Below are 23,288 nucleotides of genomic sequence, written 5' to 3'. Positions count from 1 at the left end.
ATCATTAACAAGTCCTCTCGGTGTTACGTTTAATTAACTAGATTCCCATGTAGTCCTTTAAATTAACCGCTTCGTTACGGCTGCTAAGGCTAATAAAAGTTACATATATATGTTCTTCCTTTAATTTTTATGTTACTTTCCATTAAGAATTAATTGCATCATATTATTGTCAATATTTTACCACAAACCAGAGATCAAAGAACAAGAACTTGAAAGATGGCTCAATTTCAATCATCATTAGCGACAATAAATTAAAATGCAGCATGATTAGCCCAATCTACAACGCACCAGCAGCTAAGGGGTAGATGGAAGTGAGTGGTATACTTTTGATGGTGTCAGGTTTTTGCAGCTTGATGTTAAAAGCCGGATGTTACGCGCCTCCAAAATCGATGCCTCCACTTAATGGTCATGTGACCTCTTGTTGCTATGCCTGCAAAGCTTTTGGCATGGATGGATTTTTAAAATATTTATTTTTACTACCTCATGCTCATAGTATGAATCTATGGTTATTCAATCAACATACACACAGTACATATACTTTTGAAAATTTCGTCAGTTACCGTATACTGTACTTTATTAAAACTAGTCGAATAAACATTGTTTTCTTTTTCACTCGAAAAATTAAATAAAATATAATTTGATCTGGTATGTGCTTGCCTATTACTATTACCCGAAGCAAACACACTCATAATTTTAAAACAGACGATTGAAAACAATGCATCGTGTCATCAGGTAATGCGATGTAATTCCGTCAATTGTCACACATACTAATTGTAGGACTGACCTCTTTGTCTGTTTGGCATGTACGAGAGGTAGCTATGGAATTAAGGAATGCTTGCCAGGCCTTTTCGTTGTCACGAAATAGATAATCAAAGGGACGGAAAGGGCTAAATGACTAAATGGCAGCAAATATTCTGATTGGTTTATGCTTACCAACGCTCGAACCATCAATTGCATGCCAACTAAGTGATATTGGTAGCCCAATTAAATGCGATTCATTAAAGCAAATGGAGGCAATGAGTCACCTCATACTTATATACAGTAGACTCCGGATAAGACGATGCTCAGGGGAACAGGACTGGCAGTCTCACGTCATTATTTGGTTTTTGCACCGCCAAGTGAGTTGTTAGTAGTGCTCATGGAAACAAGTTATTTCATTGGTTGAACTATTGAATACAACTCACGATTTTTCTTTTGTGGCAAAAGACTGGCATTTTGACGTCATTTTTTGGTCAGTGTCAGGCCATAACTTGACGAAGGCCACGCTCACACTTGATGTGGTTCCGTATTACATTTTTTTTTTTTTTTAATCCCGACTTGCATTTTAAATTACATTACAGATTTTTAATGTGACCTTCTAGTTCCCTCGCGATAGGAAATTCTTTTTGATCTTTTCGGCGTATTTAATAAATTCGTGAACGTTTACGATAATAGAGTGGCATGTCTCCCATGTGAAAAATAAATACTGTATAACAAAAGGAGAATCAGTCAGTGATTTAGCCGAGTACGTAATTTTGGGGTATCGCAATTAGTGAACTTCAAAAACGATTGATGAATTACGATGTAGTGCTTTTAACTTGATAGTCGAAGTCAGAATAATGTTCAATTGACTTTTTTCTGCAGCGTTCATCAATAGTCGAGTGTAATTTATAAACTTCCGTGTCAATGAATTGGGTTGATTGAGATTGCATGTCTTTTTTCCTAGAGCAGGGTGTCCAGGGAATTCCAGTCTTTAAATTTCCCACCTAGAAGTCTAGAATTTTGTTTTGTTTTGTTTTGAAGGGTTTTACGGCGCTTGCAACACATTAAGGTGGGATGGTGAAAGTTCTAGAATTACAATTAAAGCACCCAAGAAAAGGGAACTGGTTCAAATAGGGAACAGGTGTAGATTCCAAGAGCACACCATCAAAGTCCTTAGTTTGAGATCACCTAAAAGTCTCACCCAGACACAAGCACAGGTCCCCACTAAAAGGAATACACTCAAATGTTTTACAAATCATATATAATATAAAGAAAACATAATACAGTGCATAACAGAGAGATGATTTATACAAGGAAAAAAATATTATCTCCCAAAACTAACTATACATTCGACCGTTTCCCTCTCAGCAAGGGCATCCGGCCAGGACCAGGACAAAACCAAGTAATCTCATTCCAAGACAAAGACAGAAAGCAAATTGGAAAATAGATATAGGGGGATAGAAGGCACAGTACCTCCCTGCCCACTATGGGAGGTCAGGAACCCCAGTTTTCTATGTCTATACGCTTAAAAAGACATTCCTACTTAAAATAGGTTTAACCTAAACACACACAAAGTACCGTGCAGAGGTCAAAATGACTGTTCATAAAAAAGGAGGAAATTTCTCGTACCCAGAGCATAGATCATGACCCATCCACTCGACTATAATCAATAAATTTGAATTTCATTAAAATTTACTGAGATGCAACCCAAAATGCGTCTCGCGGTCGCAGCAATTTTTGACACCACTCAGAGGAATTTCAAGTTTAAAGAATAGAAGAAACATATATAAAATCTTATCAACTGAGAGAATATTACATGTGATCAATGTCAAAAGCCACCAGCCACCCACATTTTCACTTTAAGAAATACTGATATGATTTGTTGGTAGGTACGAAATAGTGGTTATAGTGCTAGTGCTAGTTGCAATAGTCGTTATAGGTAGGTTGCTGTGGTAGTGGTTGTAGTAATGGTGATGATGTGGCTGTAGTGCGGTAGAGATGTGGTTTTAATAGTGGTGGTGGTTGTAGTCGTTGTAGCAATGGTGGTGGTGGTAGTTGTGATGGTAGTAATAAAATAGTGGTGATGACCATATGGTTGCAGTTGTAAAAGTGGTAAAATAATAATCATTTTGACTTTGAACACAGCAGTTGCCTTCCGTGCATTTTTAATCAGTGCTGATGGTGACAAGTGACAAAAAGGGAAAAAGGAGGAAATTATGAATGGTTGTCTTTACGCCACATGTTTACTTCACTAACTCCCACTTTAAGAGCCATTGAGATGATAAACTACTCCAGCTATCTTCTGGATAGTGGGGAAACTGCACCAGTTTGTTCCACCACACATCAAATCTCTCAAAGCCAGAAAATTTGATTGAGGAAAATGTCATTTTTCAAAGGAGGAAATTCCTCCTCTGACACAAAAATTGCGGATTTCCGTGGAACCGAGGAAAACCATCGCCACTGTTTAATATAGTATTTTAAGTGAAAAATATTTCTCATTTTAAGGAAATTGCACACACAATCTCATTATTTCCAACCAAGTATGAAATTTCCGATGTCCCTGGACACCTTGTAAACAGACAGCAACAATTGCTTGCCATCCTTTGGATTGGATGGGACTCTAGCACAAATACTTTCCACCAGATCCAACAGACCCAGCTACCCAATCGTGGCTGGATGGATGGGGTATCCAAAAAAATCTTGACCCATGTCCCTTTGCGCATGAAGCGAGTGTTCTACTGAGCTATCCGAGACCCTTTCCAAATGTGTATGAATGAAATTATATAAAGGCAGTTTGACAAAGGACGAGGGTAGAATAGAAACCAGACACCAGCACAGGACCCACCAAGAAAAATATACTTGTTTTAAAAACAAAACAAAAGAACAGCACATAAAAGAGAGATAGAGAGAGAGGACTCACAAAACTAACACAATACATTTGACTGTATCCCCCTCAGCCAAGGACTCTGGAAAAGGTCAGGACAAATCAAAACCAAGTAATCCCGCCATACCCATAAAGACAGAAAGAAACTCAAAATACAGCTATTGGGGGATAAATAAACAACAAGTGATCTCCTGCCCACAATGGGAGGTCTAAAGACCCCATCCTATCATAATACCAGACTGACACAGGCGTCACAAATTATATTTAGCACTTGCATCGTACTAAGTTTTAAAGAAAATAATTGTGAGGACAAGTAAAATAGTTTTGGAAGACATTTGAAAGCCATCAGTAAGGTTTAATTCTCTTTATTTTCATGAAGCGAATAACTTTCTCAAGACCAAATCAGTTTTGAGAGTAGTAAAAGAGAGCATATACCCTACAGTGTAATATTCAAAGACAAAAAGCAATTTAAGCCCATGTCTCATCAGGAGCCACCCATTCATTAGAGGTGGCAGCAGCAGTAGCTGGAGCAGATTCAGTAGCCCAGTCGTCCATCTTCTTTCCCCAATCCTCATTGGTAGCTTGGAATGGGGCTGGGGCAGGAGCTGCTGGTTGCCCTGCTGGCGCGGCCACTTGTTCAGCCCAGTCACCAACATCTTGCATGCCAAGACCTAAAACAAAAGAGGAAATACAGTTAATAAGAGAAAGAAAGAGGGAGAGAGAATCATGATCATCATGTGAGGGGAGAGGACCACTTTACTTTACTACCAATTGCAACAACAGTTCAAATAAAAACAAAACAGATTTATATTTTAAAAAAAGAAACTCTTCCTTGCCAATTCTATCAATGGCACGCATCTTTCATAAAATTAGGCTTACATTAAAAGGGCACAATTCAGGACATTGACTGTTTAAAAACAAATTTAACAATGTAATAAAAATTTGACTGAAATGAAATCCCATAGCAGCCAACTTTTCGAAAATAAAATAAGGAATGCGCACTTGGCCAGGGATGATATGTGCCCAGGTAATAATATGATGATGATGATGATAATAATAATATTGATAACAACAATAATAATAATCCAGCAAGATCCTCGGACTGAAAAGTCCAACCTAGCAATTTAAGAAGCAGATGTGGCATGCAGTTCCCCGATCATGTAAAAAATGCATTTAAAACAAAAAGTCATACCATCCTTCCAATACTCAGGCCTGTAAATGGTTGGTGAAAAAATTGTCTGAACTTTTTGAACACGCGAAAATAGACCAACAGGACAAAAATATGGATTAATTAATAAACACAACACAGATATAACATTTCAATTGACTAGTCAAATCCTGTCACTTTCCCCAACTCATTTATAATGAGGTCATTTTATGGTACCAAGTATTTGAGAGAGCACAAACATTTCTGGGCCCAGGTCTGTGTTAGTTGTAAAATGAAAGGAAGATTTGAAGATGTGTATCTAGTGCTTGACACAAGAAGCTGCGTATCTTCGCTCCTGTTTATGTTAAATTTTTAAGCTGATTCTTTCGTTTATTTGGATTAATTCTTATAGAAGAAGAAGAAGAAGAAGAGGTGGTGGGGTCATGTGTGAAGGAGGACAGAGAGAAAAATAAGAACAATCACGATCGTGAGGAAAGTATACTTCCGCTGAGATCTTTCGAAGAAAAATAATTATTTCGCATTATTTTTTTTCCGATCGACAATTAGGCTGAACCAAAGAATCCAAAAGAAGGAGAAAGGAGAGACGGAGAAATGCATATGCGTCGGTAGCAAAATAGAGAGAAACGACCCGGTCCGACATGTTGTGCGTGCTAGTTATTTAACTGACTAGGTGTGTGTTAGATAAAACTTTAATTTTTTTTTTTGTTGGTTCTGTTCTTTGACGACACGAATTTTATTTTTACTATTATTTTTTTAAAATTAGCACTTAACAGAATATATAGAGCAAAATGGTACTGTCGGAAATCCGACAATGGTCGGAAGATTTACAGGCCTGAATACTGGTCATATTGAGATTTTTAAAATTCAACAAATTTGATCCCATAGCAATCAGAAACTCCCATAATCACTACACAATCAGAAGAGGTGTCAGATGGGTTTTCATCACATTACCAGACCAAAATGGATTGGTTAGCACAGATAACAGCCATTTCTATATAAAATAGTACATTCCCGTTGCTCGCGTCATAATATCAACACACACGACAAAACATCTTTTTCAATGTTTCTGTATGGTAAAATCTGGCCACAAGTTGAGTTATCTACTGGTTCTCGAATCTACCATGCTCTCATCACAATCTTACAAACCATGTATGACATTAATATTCACCTGCATCAGGAGCCCATGTCTCTTGTTGAGGGGGATTTTCTTCCTTTGCCCTTTCAAGAGCCTCTTTCTCTTCCTTTTCAGCCTCTTCTGGATCACGATAGAAGAAGAGATCAGGAACAATGTCCCATGGGTGGTCACGAGAAATTGTGCCACGAAGACGCAACACTTCTCTTGCAAGCATCCACCACATTAATCCAATGGATTCTTTTCCCTGTATGCAAAAAGTATTATGGGACAAAATTATTTTCTGATAAATCAAGATGACAGACCTGCCAAATTTAAAATTTAGTAATTTTTTTGTCAATTTTTAGGAATATGACAAGGAAATTAGTAGTAGTAGCAGTAGTAGTTGTTGTAGTGTAGTAATAGTAGTAATTATTATTATCATCATTATTTAAGTAATACAGAGAATTAAAAATTCGTAATTTACCATAAAAATTTGTGAAATTGATCTTGAAATTTGTCTAAAATCCGTAAAATAACGAAAAATTTGGCAGGTATGGTAAGAAGTACACATGCTAAATTTATAGGTTTGATTCAGGTAATGGCAAGCACTTACTGGATAGCAATGCTTTGGTCGAAATGATATCACTGAATGCGACAAGCTATGGTGCTCATAGAATGGATTTGAATTTACGAAGAAAACAAAGGACCAAGAAAAAATAGATGTCTGAATCACCTCAATGAATACCAGTCCCTTTGTATTATGACAGAGTGGCATTGATGTTGAAAATAGAATTTAAAATTTAAAATATGCAGTTGCCAGCCTACAAAAGCTATTTGTAGAAGATTTGATGAAAAATTTAGTGATTTCCAACATTTTGTAGGGAGATTTCTAATTTTGATCTATAAACACAGATATAACAAATCTTAGTCCCATGAGAGGGGCGAGGTGCTCAGCAGAATCCAGCTGCTAAATGCATCTCATATAAACAAATGAAATGAAACAGAAATCAATCATTAATGACAGGCATAATTATGCAATTGACACACTGGGAATTCCCAACAAAATTTTAATCTATATGATTCCAGGAGATGATAAGGCTGATAATTCTGGAGGAGGGTTGGCAGCAGCTAGAAAAATGAATCCAGATCCTCAAAAATTTGTGGGGGAAAATTTGTCGGAAGATAGGAAGGAAAGATGAGATTTGTCAAGCCTAAATAAAAATACGAACACTTTATGACATGTTTATAGAAGACAAGCATAGCTGTCTGTTCAAGGAACATGATAAGTCGAAAAACACAAACGTTATAATTCAAGTGTTGAATAAAATTTGAACTCAATTTCTATTGTCTCGATAACAATATATTTTTCGACTTTTAACTCATTCAATCCCAGAGATTTTTTTTACTTTTCAAAATTGGGAAAAAATGTTTTTAAAATGAGCATGTACATAGATAGTTTTATTAAACTACAGTAGAATTCGGAAATAGCGAGTTCGACGGGTCCACTCCTGATTACTCGCTATTTCCAAGTTCTCGCTATTCCCGAGTTGCCAGGAAAGGTTATAATATTGCTGGTTATTCCCCTCAGTGTGTAATTCGAGTAAAAGCTGTCGCCCCTATTTAAATTTGTTCACAGAAGTGGCAGAATGCTTGGTTTTTGTTTTTTGTGTGTTTTTTTTCAAGTAAAATCATGACTAGAAAAAAAAACAAGAACATAGAAGTGTGTGTGTGTGTGTGTGTGCGCGCGAGTGTTTGTATGCACTCGGCATGTTTGATGAGGTAAGCAAGCGCATCACTCAATCACTGACCCATTGAAATAATGGTTCCACACTCCCCTCTCTCGCTGATCGTGTCGTTCATTAACGATGCTACTCGCTGACCGATGCTGCGAAGTGAGGCATGTTGACATGTGCTTACCTCGCGCGTCGCGTGGCACTACATTGGGTGAATAATTGACCCCCACCCCCAATACACACAAACCCAACCCCCACCCAAATTTGTTTCGCCTATTATGTACTACTACAGACTAGGCTACTATGTAATATTACACGTAACGAAAAATAAGAAAAGAAAAGAGGCTAGGCTAAAAATATTTAAATTGCCATTGTCTCTTGTTTTGCTTTACTTCGTTCGCAGTCCTAGGCTGGGGCAGGAAATGCTCGTTATTTCCGAGTTGACCTCTTTTTCATACTCGCTACTTTCATGCTAATGTTATTGACTCAAATAAGTGAAAAAAACGGGGATTTAGATTTTACTCGCTATTTCCGAGTTCTCGCTATTTCCGAGTATGTTACTTTCATGTTCTACTGTACCATCAACAAGTAAAAACTAAAAAAATAGCTTTGATACTACGCCTATAATTTGTCTCATAAAAATGTAATAAATAAGCATGGGGTAAAAGTAACCCAGGTAAATTACAGATATAGTCGGTGTTAGGGTTGAATGAGTTAAGAGAACTCCAGTGTGTTTTATTTGGGCACAGAGAGATATTTTCTGCATTTAATATCTCTTTAATTTGCTCACTTATTGTAGAATGCTTTCCCAAATGAGCGGAAAATGGTTTATATAAATTTTAAGAAATTGTTAGTATTCAAAATAATGAGAGGAACTGCTAACTGGTATCGATTCAATGCAAGTACTCTCACCTCATTGTGACACTCGCTAACCGGGAGGTTGACACACAACCCACAAGCTAAAAATGATGGCATGTTTTGAATGGGATTTGACTAACAAATATGAATTTTTGATAATATCATATAGTCTAATCATAATCAATCTCATAATACATGCAAACCATCTTGTAAACACTAACACCATACAAAATTTGGTGATGATCGAACCCCTAGTTTCAGAGCCTTAGCGCTACAAAAAATCCAATTTGCCAAATATTTAATAAGATAAAGAATATAGTTCCACAAAAGTGCCAAAACAACAGTTTTTATATTTCAGATCATTTTAACATTATGGTAACTGCTTCATCCTGACATAATTGATGCAGCTGGTTACATTTGAGACAAAAAGCCAACACTTAACCCTCAAGAACTTAAAAGTGGAAATCAAACAAACTGCCCATCCACATGAGAGAGTAAATAAAAACCAGTAGGCTTTCACGATAGAACCAAAACTATAATCTTACCTTGTTGTTACAGGGGATTGCAATGTCAACAAACTTCATGGGAGAGTCAGTGTTGGCAAAAGCAATGACAGGGATATTGACGTAGGATGCCTCAGTTACAGGTTGATGATCAATGCGTGGGTCAGTCACAACAAGAAGTCGGGGTTCACGGAAAGCAGCCTAATAGCAAGGATGAGATGAAATGTGTAATCTCTTTGTAAACAATCTGCATGTTTCAATCTCTCTATATCTGTTCATGCAATTATATGGAACAATCACCTTGATAAAAAGATGAGAACCAAGCCAATATTCAATCACAGTAAAGCCATAGTTAAGAAAAATATTAGATGATAGTATTGTTCCACTACAACTTCAACGCTTGAACGCCACCACAACCTCGCATTATCTCTAAAAGAGCTAAGAAACCGTGCCCACTCTGCCTCCTCACCTTATTTAACCTTTTATAACTTACTCCAGTTGCTCTATGAATCTAATACAACACCCTAAATAAATGGATCGATATTTTATACACATCACTATTATCAATCGAAAAAAAATTGATAAATTATTTGAGGTGCTGCAAATCTTAAAAACTGAAGTGAAACTAGGCCATCTGAGAATTAGAATAAACTTTCTTGAAACGATGTCCAGGCATCTATAGGGATAATTGATCTTAAGCACTTCTATCTACAACTAACTTAATTCACTGGAAAAAAATTTTTAATGTAAACAAAAAGACTGTCAAGAGAGGAAATATATTAATTTCTGTTTGCATATCTAGAAATCTAATACATGTGGGTGTGTGTCATACCTGAATACGATTGGTAAATGTACCAGGGGTGAAACGTCCGGCCACAGGTGTTGCTCCTGTAGCCCCAGAAAATTTCAAGATAGCTCTTTGTCCATAGGGACGAGCAGAGATGACACAGACATCAGCTGGGTTCTCAATGGAGGCAATAGCACGGGCAGCAAGCAGAAGCTTTTCCCAGGTCTTTCTCAGATGAATGATGTGGATACCTTGATCACAAGACAAATTAAATAATTCTTAAGCAAGAGGCTATTTTTAGAGTGGAACACTGAGATAGATCTTTTAGGTACCACACAGCCAAACTTTATATAAAAACTTATTTTTATTATACAACTATGCATTGTGTTTTTATCACCATGGAATGGTAGTCATTTGATAATTTTAACCCAGACTACATTGAATGTTTATACAATTGTATATGTTTTTAAGGGTTTTACGGCGCTTGCAACACATTAAGGTCATATCAGCGCCGGTAAAAAGGAAGAAAATGGGATGTAAAAAGTTCCAGAATTACAATTACAGCACCCAAGAAAAGGTAAGACAAAGGGGAATTGGTTCAAATAGAAAACAGATGTAGATTCCAAGAGCATACCATCAAAGTACTTAGAGATCACCTAAGACACAAGCACAGGTCCCCACCAAGAAGAATACACTCAAATGTTTACAAACCATACATAATACGTTAAAAAAACATTATACAGTACATAACAGAGAGATGATTTACAACGAAAAAAATATCATCTCCCAAAACTATAACTATACATTTGACTGTTTCCCTCCCAGCCTAGGTCAGGACAAAACCAAGCAATCTCACCCCAAGACAAAGACAGAAAGCAATTGGAAAACAGATAAAGGGGGATAGAAGACACAGCAAGTACCTCCCTGCCCACTATGGGAGGTCAGGAACCCCACTCAGAATTGTATATATAAATACATATTCATAACAAAAATAGTAATGCCAGATGATAAAAGAAATTTGCAAAATGATATAACCAAAATAAGTATTTTATATAAAAGGAAATAATTAAATCCTTATTGTTCAGCAACTTGGTAGCAGGACCACTCATGGGTCAAGTTTGGAGTTATTTAAATAGTAATTGACTACTAAGTGGAGAATATTAAAATACTTTTGAACACATAGGTTGACGTTAATCATACCTGCTAGCAAACATAAATCAGTAACTGCATCTATTTTTAAAAACCAAATAAAACAAAGTGCTGTTATGGATGTCAAACACACCCCTGTTAAAACTTATCAACAATTGCTGTAGCTCTTGCTACAGAGTTGACAGGGTGCTGCTGACAACATGAAATCCATTCTAGTCATATAACAATTAAAACACCCTAAGATTTGCAAATTACTGATGACAATGACATATAACCCTCATCCCCTCTCGAAATGTGGAAATTCCTCACCATCAGTCCTCCTCTTGTATACATATGATTTCATTTGATGATCAACATTGTTGGAGCCAAGATGAGTAGATGCTTGAAGGAACTTGCACATATCATCCTCCTTCATGGAGAGTACTTCGAGTCCTCCGGACATTTTGAGTGTTTATCTTAGAGTAACGGTGAAACCTGAAAAATGAAAATTCACATGAATAAAAAGTCGCAAAAGAATGTTCTTGATAATAGCCATATTTTTCACTGCTTGATAATCGAAGAAAATTTTTAAGTACATATCTTGAAATTGAACATCTAGAAAACAATTAAATTTTAAAAGTTACACAACAAAAACAAGTCATTCCAAACAGAAATTTTAAAAAATTAAAATAACCAAACTTAACCAAACTTATATTGATAACACAATATAAATTACGCTGGACTCAATAACGCAATCAATTTATAAATAGACGCATGGGACAAAAGTGTGAAAATAGAAATTGAAAGAAATGCCAGCACGAGCTTTCGGTATGCCTCCCCATTAGGGAAATCAGAAAAAGAACAAATTATCAGGATTTTTCCAATAAAATAAAAATAGGGAGAGTTGTCAGTAACAATATAAGTATAGGTATGGAGTATGTAGGTACTTTGATAACTCCAGTCCAGTGGCCACGGATAGGTTCACTTTAAGGTGAAACTCGTTTTTTGGAACTTTATTTTTGGCTCTTTACTGTTTTGGTCACCATGACATTATTTGTGAGCCTATGTGACTAATTTTGGTATGTTAACCCTCTCGTGTTTAGATTCTTTTTGGGGGAGTAGATAATGAGTTCCCTATATGGCCATGTCAATCATGTAGACATCCTTTGATGACATAAGCCTACTCTTTGATATCTGTAGTCGCCTTTTCGTTTTCTACGGTCACTCATGGCTAAACTCCGCCCAGAAACGATTTCATAGGTCCGTCCATCACCCAATTTCAAACTTTTGTTCTCGTGAGTTCTTAAGTTTTTTGACCGAAGAACGATTGGCTACTGAGCATCTTGACCTTCAACGATTGGTCGTTCTGGCAGCTCACGTGTCAACAGCCGTCAACAATGAATTGAATCATCGTCGATGCAGTGGAAGACGGCCATGGATTAGTTGCGTCACATCGCCACGTTGTTGAATAAATTATCCAGGCATGGTCGATAGGTAAAAAAGCCAAATTATGTTCTAGTTACATTTGAAACAAACAAAGTATATTACTGATCTCGTCTCTTTGAGATATAAAGAATGATATAAAAATCAAGAAAATCGGCCGATAAACAAAAAAGTTGCTAAAAAAAGCTAAAATAAACAAAAGCAATTTTTAAAATCAAATTTATTCGTAAAACAGTTGGTTTTCAACCGATTTTTATGAAACAAAGACCAATGTTCTTCTTTTTTCAAGCTGATTTCAGCAATGTGACTTTCAAATTCCTCAGAATTATATTTTTTACTTTTCGATTTTAGCTTTTAGGCCTACTCAATAAGGTGTTATATTCCTTACATAACAATAGTGTAATACATCGACGGGGAGAAGCGTCTTTGTTTCGGCCAGCTGGATAGATAGCCTGTGATTGGTCGAAGACTGAGACGCTTGATTCACAATTCTACAGGAACGGACCCTGGCGGTCTATCAAAGAGATGTTACAAATTTATTTACCGACTATTTTTCTTGGTGCTAAAATTACAAAGTAATAATTTCGCATCAGAAAAAATAACTCTGAAGTTCCTATCTCTTTATTACAATAAAATTGATACCTCGAATGACAAAATCGACCCACAAATAAGGGAGTTATAAATTATTCATAATATTTTTAAAAGTTTACAATAATTGTCTTCAAAGTCATTTTTCATCACCAAAGGCGTAATTTTTTACCGATTTTTACCAAACAAAGTGCAATGTTAATGATTTTCACCCGCAAATAAAATAGGATTTAAATCGCAATTTCTGAAACACATTTTCTTTTCTGTCGGCAAATTTATAAAAATCAAAGCTGAAAACACCCTGCGGCAGTGACAGGGCCTGTCATTTCCTTCACAATGATTGGATTTTACTTACTGAGGCCAGTCTTGGCTTCCCCGCCCATGAATATTATGCCGTTGTCGGTTTTTGTCGGGTTGAATCTTAAAGAATTAAAGGGCACAAAACAAGCTCTCTAACGGTGTATTTCATTCTTTATTCCTGATTGTATTTCCCAGAAAGCTAATGAAGTAAAAATTTATAAATTTTTGAAGTGTAAGAACTTTTTAGATTATGGATACATTTTAATTATACTTGATATATCGATAGACAATTAACTGAAGAATAATTGATACTCGCTCACTAATTTATTTTACTCGCCATCAGCCCCACTTTTTGGGACAAAAACCTCATTTTTTCCATTTGCATTTAACCTTCATTTTTTTTCCATACTCTCCATACATGAAAATGATTTTGATTTATATGAAAATAAAGCTTATTTTCTCATCTTTAAAATGATACACAACACTTGCCATTCATTTATCTTTTAACTGAAACAAAATTACTGTTTTCAATAAGTGGGCCATGTTGAATGCAAAACCCAAATTTTCCTGATTGCCGCGAGATGGTTTTGAGGCAGCAGTGAGATCACAGATTCTCTGTAAAATTGACTAAAAATTTAAACAGAAAGATATACCTAAATAAATCTGGAACCGTTGGTCGTAGAGAAACAAATAAGGTATCAAATTCTATGGGTTTTTTTGGGAGGCCTTCCAAAAGCTCCTACATCCCCAGTATTCTTGTTTTTTATAACGTAGTGTTTTTATGCACCTCCGTTGACGGCGTATCTTAACGTACTTTTTTTATACACCTCCGTCACGCATGCGCATCCCACCCAATTTCATCAGCGATATTGTGTTTCTGTATTTGGACACGGCGAAAGTTATATTGAGACATCTGTAGGATGTTTTTGTTAATAAATTTATATAAAAATTAAAATAATAATTTTAAAAAATCGAAGTATAAAACCAGAAAATAGAAGTTGCATTGAAGGAAAAATAATGTTTTAGAAAGACCTTATTAAAGCTGATGAACAGTCGGGTGGCTCCGTAGCCCAGTGGACAAGCTGTCAGACTCAACCTGGGTTCGATTCCCATTGTAGACATTTTTTTTTCTTTAAGTTTACTTTATTGAGAAAGACATTATTTTTGTTTGTTTTGTTTTTTTTTCTTTCTTTTTTAGTTTTTTTTTCAAAAGCTTTTTATTTTTATCATGTTTTTAAAAAACTTCAATTTTAATTTTCTCATATTATTTATTTATTTGAGATCAGTATTTGTGTGCAATGTTTTCTTTTTACTTTTGATTTTTTAAATTATTGTTATTATTCTTTAGGCCTAATTAATTCATTATCATTGTATAAACGTACATAGGTAATCACTAAACAGCGTGCTAAACTACAATCTAAAACTAATTAAACCTCATGGATGTATGCAGCAACATTTTCATTAATTTACCATCACCGCCATTGGAGGTGCATAAAAACACCACCTGTTTATAATGGTCTAGTAGGGGGTTTGGAAGGGGTGGGGGGAGACTTTTTTTTAAGTCCCTCCCCTCCCTGCTAGAACATTATAAAAGAAATTTCCCCCCTCCCAAACCCCCTACAGTACTAGAACAAGAATACAGAGGATGTAGGAGCTTTCGGAAGGCCTCCCATTTTTTTCAAGTCCCATCCCCCTGACTGGGTAGGCACTTTGATAACTCCAGTCCAGTGGCCGCCGATAGGCTCACTGTAAGGTGAAACTCGTTTTTTGGAACTTTATTTTTGGCCCTTTACTGTTTTCGTCACCATGGCGTTATTTGTGAACCTATGAGACTAATTTTTGTATCATTTTAAAGGGCACAAAACAAGCTTTCTAACGGTATATTTTATTCTTAATTCCTGATTGTATTTCTCAGAAAGCTATTGAAATAAAAATTTATCAATTTTTGAATTATAAGAACTTTTTAAATTATGGATACATTTTAATTATACTTCATACCTCGATAGACAATTAATTGAAGAACATCTCTGCCAAATCTCATCAAAATTGATACACTCGCTCATTATTTTATTTTTCCCGCCATCAACCCCACTTTTTTGGACAAAAACCTCATATTTTTTTCCATTTTCATTTATCCTTAATTTTTTCCATACTTTTCATACATGAAAATGATTTATATGAAAATAAAGCTTATTTTCTGACCTTTAAAATGATACCTAACACTTGCCAGTTATTTTTTAATTGAAACAAAATCACTGAAAACAATAAGTGGGCCATGTTGACTGCAAAACTCAAAATTTCCCGATAGCCGCGAGATGCTGGTTTTGAGGCAGCGGTGAGATCACAGATTCTCTCTGTAAAATTGACAAAAAATTTCAACAGAAAAATATAAATAACTCTGGAACCGTAAGTCGTAGAGAAACAAATAAGGCATCAAATTTTATGTTTTTTCAAGTCCCATCCCCCTGACTGGGTCAAATTAAGATATTTTGAGTTTGAAAATTTTATCAAAGTGCCTAGACTGGGGTCAAATTAAGATATTTTGAGTTTGAAAATTTTATCAAAGTGCCTTGAGTATTGTCGTGAATAGATTTTTACATCTTATTCACGATGAGTAATGAAATAAATGAATAATAATAATATGCACAAGGCATGTATCTCCACATGATTATGATGTAGGCACTTTGATAAAATTTTCAAACTCAAAATATCTTAATTTGACCCAGTCAGGGAGATGGGACTTGAAAAAAAATAAAATTTGATACCTTATTTGTTTCTCTACGACTTACGGTTCCAGAGTTATTTACATTTTTCTGTTGAAATTTTTTGTCAATTTTACAGAGAGAATCTGTGATCACACTGCTGCCTCAAAACCAGCATCTCGCGGCGATCGGGAAATTTTGAGTTTTACAGTCAACATGGCCCACTTATTGTTTTCAGTAATTTTGTTTCAATTAAAAAATAAATGGCAAGTGTTAGGTATCATTTTAAAGGTCAGAAAATAAGCTTTATTTTCATATAAATCATTTTCATGTATGAAAAGTATGGAAAAAATTAAGGATAAATGAAAATGGAAAAAAATATGAGGTTCTTGTCAAAAAAAGTGGGGTTGATGGCGGGAAAAATAAAATAATGAGCGAGTGTATCAATTTTGATGAAATTTGGCAGAGATGTTCTTCAATTAATTGTCTATCGATGTATGAAGTATAATTAAAATGTATCCATAATTTAAAAAGTTCTTATAAGTCAAAAATTGATAAATTTTTATTTCAATAGCTTTCTGAGAAATACAATCAGGAATTAAGAATAAAATATACCGTAGAAAAGCTTGTTATGTGCCCTTTAAAATGATACCAACATTAGTCACATAGGTTCACAAATAACGCCATGGTGACCAAAACAGTAAAGGGCCAAAAATAAAGTTCCAAAAAACGAGTTTCACCTTACAGTGAGCCTATCGGCGGCCACTGGACTGGAGTTATCAAAGTGCCTATATGATGATTGGGTAGTCGCCACCGAAGTGGGTTACGCGATTAGTCCGGGTATGATGTTCGAGAAACAAAGTCAACACTTGACTAATTTCAATCAAATATCCATTATCCGTTACGTAGTGTAAAAAAAAAAAAAAAAAAGCTTCGGAAATTAATAATAATAATAATATGCAATCCCGTTTTTATACCCATTGTGTGACGTCAACTCGCGGGAAGAAACAACACACAACAGTGAATGGAACTCACCATGACACCCAAGGTTACACAGCATGAGAACAATTCACAACTTAATAGCCAAACAACAACAAAATGGAACACATTGAAACACACCAATAAATACTTTCCCTACAGTATGCATTTGTTTGGCAGTGCAGGGCAGGTCTGCATTTTTTTCGACCGCAGTTTCTAGCTTCGGCTTCATACTTCACTTCAACAATGAAAAAAAGCTTAATTTAGGCCTATGCTCATCAGTCATTTTTTTTAAAAAATAATGTAACCAAAAACAATGTATTTCCAAACATATGTTAGCGTTGGGCTAAAAATTGACGATCAAATTACCAAGAGCCGAGACTCAGAACGAACTCGATTTCACGTGGGTTATCGGTAATAGGTTTTGTTGATATCAGTCTGAAAATAAATCATTTTTCAGAGAGGGAATAATCAAACAATCCATAAAATCGTTTTGAATGCACTATAAAATGTATTATAATTTAATATTAGCTAGATATATCAACTTGGGAGACATAAAAAAACATAGAAATAATTGTTTAAATATTTTGTAAATACTCACACGTCGGTATAGCCAATGGAGGCGAAGTAAAAAGGACAGGAAATAACGAGGCGAATCGCCTCTTCAAAAAACAAAAACAAATGCTCGCTCGTATTATTTTTCTATCCAATTATTTCCAAAGGAAGCAACTACTATCTATTTCCTCTCAAAACCAAATAAGATTCTTTGTTTTTTAAAAATTCCTTCTTTAAACTTATACATCGATATATGGGGTAGCGTGACTCAGCGTTACAGTCTTTGCTTCGTACCCGAAATGTACTGAGTTCGAATATTCGCTGCTCTGTGTGACCTTGAGCAAGTAACCTCGCCCTGGCTCAGTTTGGGGCGCTGAACTGCGGCTGACGCCTTTATTACAAATGTCGCCTATGGGATGAATAAAGGGAATTTTAAAAAATGTTATTTGTGACCCATCATCTCCAAACTTGTCGGGATGTTTGAGGTTTACCATTTACCGAGTGTTCAGATTACTGTTGGTGGAGTAGAAATGAGTTCACTGTATGATCATGTCAATAGACATCCTTTGATGACATAAGCCGACTCTTTAATGTCTGCAGTCGCATTTTCGTTTTCAACGGTCACTCATGACAAAACCCGGCGACCTATTTCATAAGTCAAACTTTTGTTATCGTGAGTTCCTTGTGTTTTTTTTTTGTGTGTTTTTTTGTTTTGTTTTGTTGTTGTTGTTTTGTTTTTTTTTGTTTTTTTTTTCTGTAGTATCAGCCCATGCTGTTCAATTTTCTCACGGTTTTGATGATCATAGGTGAGACAAGACCCACTAGCCACGCGCATGAATCAGGATGTCTATTCCTACTTCTACCTAGTTGGAGAGAAAAGCGCTGACATAAAAAAAAATTGGCGCCTGAGTGAACGCTTCTATATAGAAGTTAGCTTGTTGTCTTGCTTTGTCTCACCTATAAACGGTCATTGGGGATTCCTCACAACTTGACTACGATCATCAAAACCGTGAGAAAATCGGACAGTATGGGTTTGTACTACAGAAGAAAAAAAAAGCAGAGATTGCCGACGAATGCTGATGTTGATGCAGCTGTGCTGACTTAGTTCAAGCAGAGTCTAGCGATCAACACATCAACTTTGTGGCCTATTACAGGACATTTTGTCTATCAATCTGAATTTTACGTGAAGCACAAAATATCTTTTTGTTTTTGTTGTTGGTTGAAGATAGTAGATCTATGTTTTGAGTCTTAAGCGTTCCGTGGTAAGTATTTAGTTCTTTGAAACTATTCTTCTTGCAGATCCATGTTGTAATCTTACACTGTCAGATTCAACTCAGCGGTGCGTGTTTTACAATTATACGTTATACAAAATACATCACATCACAAAGACCGCAAAATATAAAGAGGCTAGAGTTGTCCTCGGGTTTGTGTTGAGTCTCGACGGCTTCTTGAGGAAGCTCATTCCAAGGGATACGGCAAAACTGAACAGGGAGTTTTATCTGTTTGTTCTGGCTGTAGGCATGGTGAATTTAGAATAAGGTCCTCTTGTTTGTTTTGTCTTATATTGGATGTACAGTGGGATCTGATAAAACGACAACCACCGGGTAGGAAAGATTAGCTGACTTAAAGCAAGATTGACTTAATCCACTCTTAATGGAACGCAAAAAAACCCCAGAAAATTTGGGACCAACTTGACTTTATGAGTGTTGATTTTATGCAGATTCCACTGCAGAGTGGAAATGTTCACTGACTTTGCATGGTGTGAAAAATGATAATTTATTTCGGTTTTCCCTTGATGTGTAACAATGTTAGTGATGCTTGTGTGGGGGGAGTAGTCAATTGTGATGCCTCGTGCTGTTCTGTTTTATTCATCTTTGGGATTCAAACCAAACGCCCACACTTAACCATTTTTTTAGTAATGCTGTATTGCACAGTGACTCGAATCCAGGGTGTAGTAATGTCTATGACTCCTACTGAATCATCACCATGCTGTAGTTTTATTCAGATGTTTTTTTCTAAAGAGTGTAGGGCGTTTGTGACACTTTGAGCTAATTTCAATATCAATTAAAATGAAAAGTGGGATAATTGGTCGGTTTTAAGGGCAAGTGGAGAGCAAGTATCTCTTCTTGTGAAGAGAAGAAGATAGAGGTGGACTGGCCGTGTTCTCATGGCCATGATTCAAGACGCCATATTAATGGTCGCCCGCAGATAGACCTCACAAGGAGCAAGGAGGAAAGTGAGACTAGTGCATGAATGCCCAGAAATGACAAAGATGAGAGCAGACCATGATGGTTGGTGGTCTATTGTGTTGGCCTTACGTGTACCTGAAGCACCAAAAAGATTAAAGAAGTAAGTAAATAAAATGCGACGGGGTAATTATGATATGATAACGACGATGAGGATGACAACAACCGATGAAAAGCATAAAATCACAACTAATTATGAAAACGTTTGAATGTATTTTATTAATTGTAATATTTTTTTAAAAAGTTAATAAAAACATCAATATGACGTGCCATAACCCATTAATAAATCACACAAAAAAAATCACACTCTTATTGATTCACATTGAGATATAATGATTGTTTATTTTTCTGTTTTGTGAAGATTAAGGCCGGTGTTTGTGTGTTGTTAGGAGGCCTTTCGGCGCTTGTGACTCTTCAGCGCCAGAAAAATAAGTTGAAGGGATAGTAAAAACGAGTTATATATTTTTATAAAGTGCTTACATACCCTTACAAGTGCTTAATATAACATTATGTAAGTTGAAGAAAACTAATTCAAACACACACCCAGAGAGATTGTTTTTTAAAGGGTTTTACGGCGCTTGCAACACATTTAGGTCATATCAGCGCCAGTAAAAAGGAAGAAAATGGGATAGTAAAAAGTTCTAAAATTACAATCAAAGTGCCCAAGAAAAGTAAGACAAAGGAGAACTAGTTCAAATAGGAAACAGATGTAGATTCCCAGAGCACATCAGAGTGGACTTAGTTTGAGACCACCTGCTAAATGTCTCATCCTGACACAAACGCAGGTCTCCACTAAGAGGGACACACTCAAATGTTTACAAATCATAATATGTTACAATAATAATACAATGCATAACAGAGAGATGATTTACAAGAAAAAAATATAATTTCCCAAAACTCTAACTACGCATTTGACTGTTTCCCTCCCAGTCAAGGTATCCGGCCAGGGCCAGGACAAAACCAAGTAATCTCATTCCAAGACAAAGACAGAAAGCATGTTGGAAAACATATAGGGAGATAGAAGACAAAGTAAATGCCACCCTGCCCACTATGGGAGGTCAGGAACCCCACCCAGTCACGCAGAGAGAGAGAGAGAGAGAGAGAGAGAGAGAGAGAGAGAGAGAGAGAGAGAGAGAGAGAGAGAGAGAGAGATCCAAGGACATGTCTTTATGTATGCCTTATACAAAAGGAATAAGCTCAAATGCTTACACGAGGCGATATCAATATCAAACATTTATAGATTGACAAGAAATATATAGAGAAAAACAAAAGAAAAAAAAACCAAAAACAAAACAAACAAAAAAAAACAACCCCTCCCCCTGAAAAAAAACCCAACAAGAAACAAAACAAACAAACAAACAAAAAAGCATGCATTTGAACGTTGGCTTCACGGTTTAACGCCTAAAGTATATGTGCCCAAGGAGAAAAAACAAAACAAAAAAAACCCCAAACAAATAGACGTTGAGAAGTAACTTAACAAGTTGTATCAGCAAAAGTAAAGCCTAGCGATGTAAAAATTTATAATCATGAAATCTAACCAAATGGAATTTGTTCTGTATAAAATGCAAACTAAAACTTAATTTGAAAAAAAAAGAAAATTACAATAACGATAAAAAATATATAGAATATTTTTTAGCACAAAAGCACATTAAGAAATTATATTGTTATTAACCTAAGATTTAACATGCTGTTGTTAAATTCAATATCATTACGGAAAATGTAATTGGTCAATGTTATTTGGTCATAATAAATCTTTGATTAATGGTAAGCGTTTAGGTAAAATGCTCACAACAGCCACACGGAACGCACCAACACATAAATTATGTGTAACCTTAAAAGTTTACAGTCTGATTGATATTATCTAATGAGAACTAATCAGCTATCAGGAAGTATCAAAACAATAACAAAGATGAGTGACGTCAACTTCGTTCTTTCTATAGAAACAAAGCAAGTGTTTACAACTTAACTCGTGTTAAAAAAATATCAATTAAAAAAAATTAATAAAAATAAAAAAAAACATTTAAAAAATCGACAAAAACAGTTTAAAAATTGGATGAGTTTTAGCAGTTAACTGGCACTAATCATACTGTCGTCCCAAGCCAGAGCGCCTTATCTTGCAAAACCTTGATTTTCAAGCTTTGGTTTCATTCCTAACCTAAATCCATCATGTGTCAAAGACAGGGCGAAATATCTGCCTGCTTCTAACAAAAAAAATGTATTTTCACTGGTTCAACCCACATAAATTAGTACCTAATATTTCAATTTGTGATGAAATAAGTGTCGAAATAATAATAATAATAATAATAATAATAATAATAATAATAATAATAATAATAATAATAATAATAATAATAATAATAAAAATAATAATAATAATAATAATAATATAATAATAATAAAATAATATATAATAATAATAAAATAATAAAATAATAATATAATAATATAATAAATATAATAATAAATAATAATAAAATAATAATAATATAATAATAATAAAAATAATAATAAAATAAAATAAAATATAATATAATAATAATAAAATCACACTTCTGTACTGTATGGATTTGAATGCTGGAGGATGACAGATAGCGATATGAACAAGCTGTCTGCATTTCATACAAAATACATCAGAATGATCATGAGCATTTACTTGCCGAGTAGATTTAAAAATGAAAGTCTGCAAAATCAATGTGGAATGGATGACATGAAGGACACCATCAAGAGATGGTGGAGATAGATAGGACATGAGAGAGGATGAGGGAAACATCAGCAAAACTGCCCTTCGCTGGACACTAGAAGGAAGAGGCAAAGAGGAAGGGTCCGGGCAACATGTAGAACAATAGAGAGAAGAGAGAGAGAGAGAGAGAGAGAGAGAGAGAGAGAGAGGAGGGAGAGAGAGAGGAGAGAGAAGAGAGAGAGAGAGAGAGAGAGAGAGAGAGAGAGAGAGAGATAGGAGAAAGTGAGGGGAGACACGGAGCTCCTGAGGATGATGGGCCACAGGCAGAGGTCCTTCGTTGCTACCTTAAACATGCTAACAGGCATAATGGGCAGTAAGTATTTCAATTCTTCATGTTTCTCACTTTCATTTTCAGTGAGGTTGCCTCGGTTTCTCTTTCGACTGCACTCTCTAGTGTTAGATATGGAAAAGAAGACGGTGTGTAACACACTAGACAATTTAAATTTAAGAGAGCCTAGACATTGAGCAGCTGCAGAATCTGACATCTACAGAACAAAGCCATGGTGAAAATCACCCTGATAACGCTTTCTAAAATTGTCATAATGCAGTATTTTGCCCGAAGTGTAAGTGGCCAATGCCACCAGGACATACTGATCATAGGAAGTCGCCGTAAGACAAGCCTAGAGGTTCAATGTCTGTAATAATAGTGGTTGAGGGCGTCTAAAGCACGACAAAAGGAATTTCTTAAAGTAAACAGAGAGAAACAGAAGTAGAAAGGCAGAGGCAAAAAAGTGTTTTTTTAAAATGTAATTAAAAAACACATAATTCCCTTATTTGTAGTAGTACACGTTCTCTCTTTAAAATGCTTTAGAATTGATGC

The 23,288-nt window shown here is 35.5% G+C and overlaps 1 protein-coding gene across 1 annotated transcript; it reads right to left on the bottom strand.

The window, feature by feature from the left end:
- Window positions 1–3,974: 3,974 nt before the first annotated feature.
- Window positions 3,975–17,615, bottom strand: LOC144973069 (small ribosomal subunit protein uS2-like). The gene is made up of 6 exons (XM_078915058.1): window positions 17,529–17,615; window positions 11,247–11,411; window positions 9,834–10,039; window positions 9,044–9,202; window positions 5,962–6,172; window positions 3,975–4,296 (listed from the first exon to the last, which is right to left on the bottom strand). The coding sequence occupies exons 2-6, from the start codon at window positions 11,377–11,379 to the stop codon at window positions 4,094–4,096; spliced, it is 912 nt and encodes a 303-aa protein (XP_078771184.1). The 5' UTR covers window positions 11,380–11,411; window positions 17,529–17,615; the 3' UTR covers window positions 3,975–4,093.
- Window positions 17,616–23,288: the final 5,673 nt, after the last annotated feature.

This window comes from Berghia stephanieae, chromosome 5 (assembly GCF_034508935.2).
Source record: "Berghia stephanieae isolate SIO BIC M18660-M18661 chromosome 5, UCSD_Bste_1.3, whole genome shotgun sequence".
Taxonomy (NCBI): domain Eukaryota; kingdom Metazoa; phylum Mollusca; class Gastropoda; order Nudibranchia; family Aeolidiidae; genus Berghia; species Berghia stephanieae.
The sequence above is the reverse complement of the archived record's forward strand: the minus strand, read 5'-3'. Positions and strand labels throughout refer to the sequence as shown.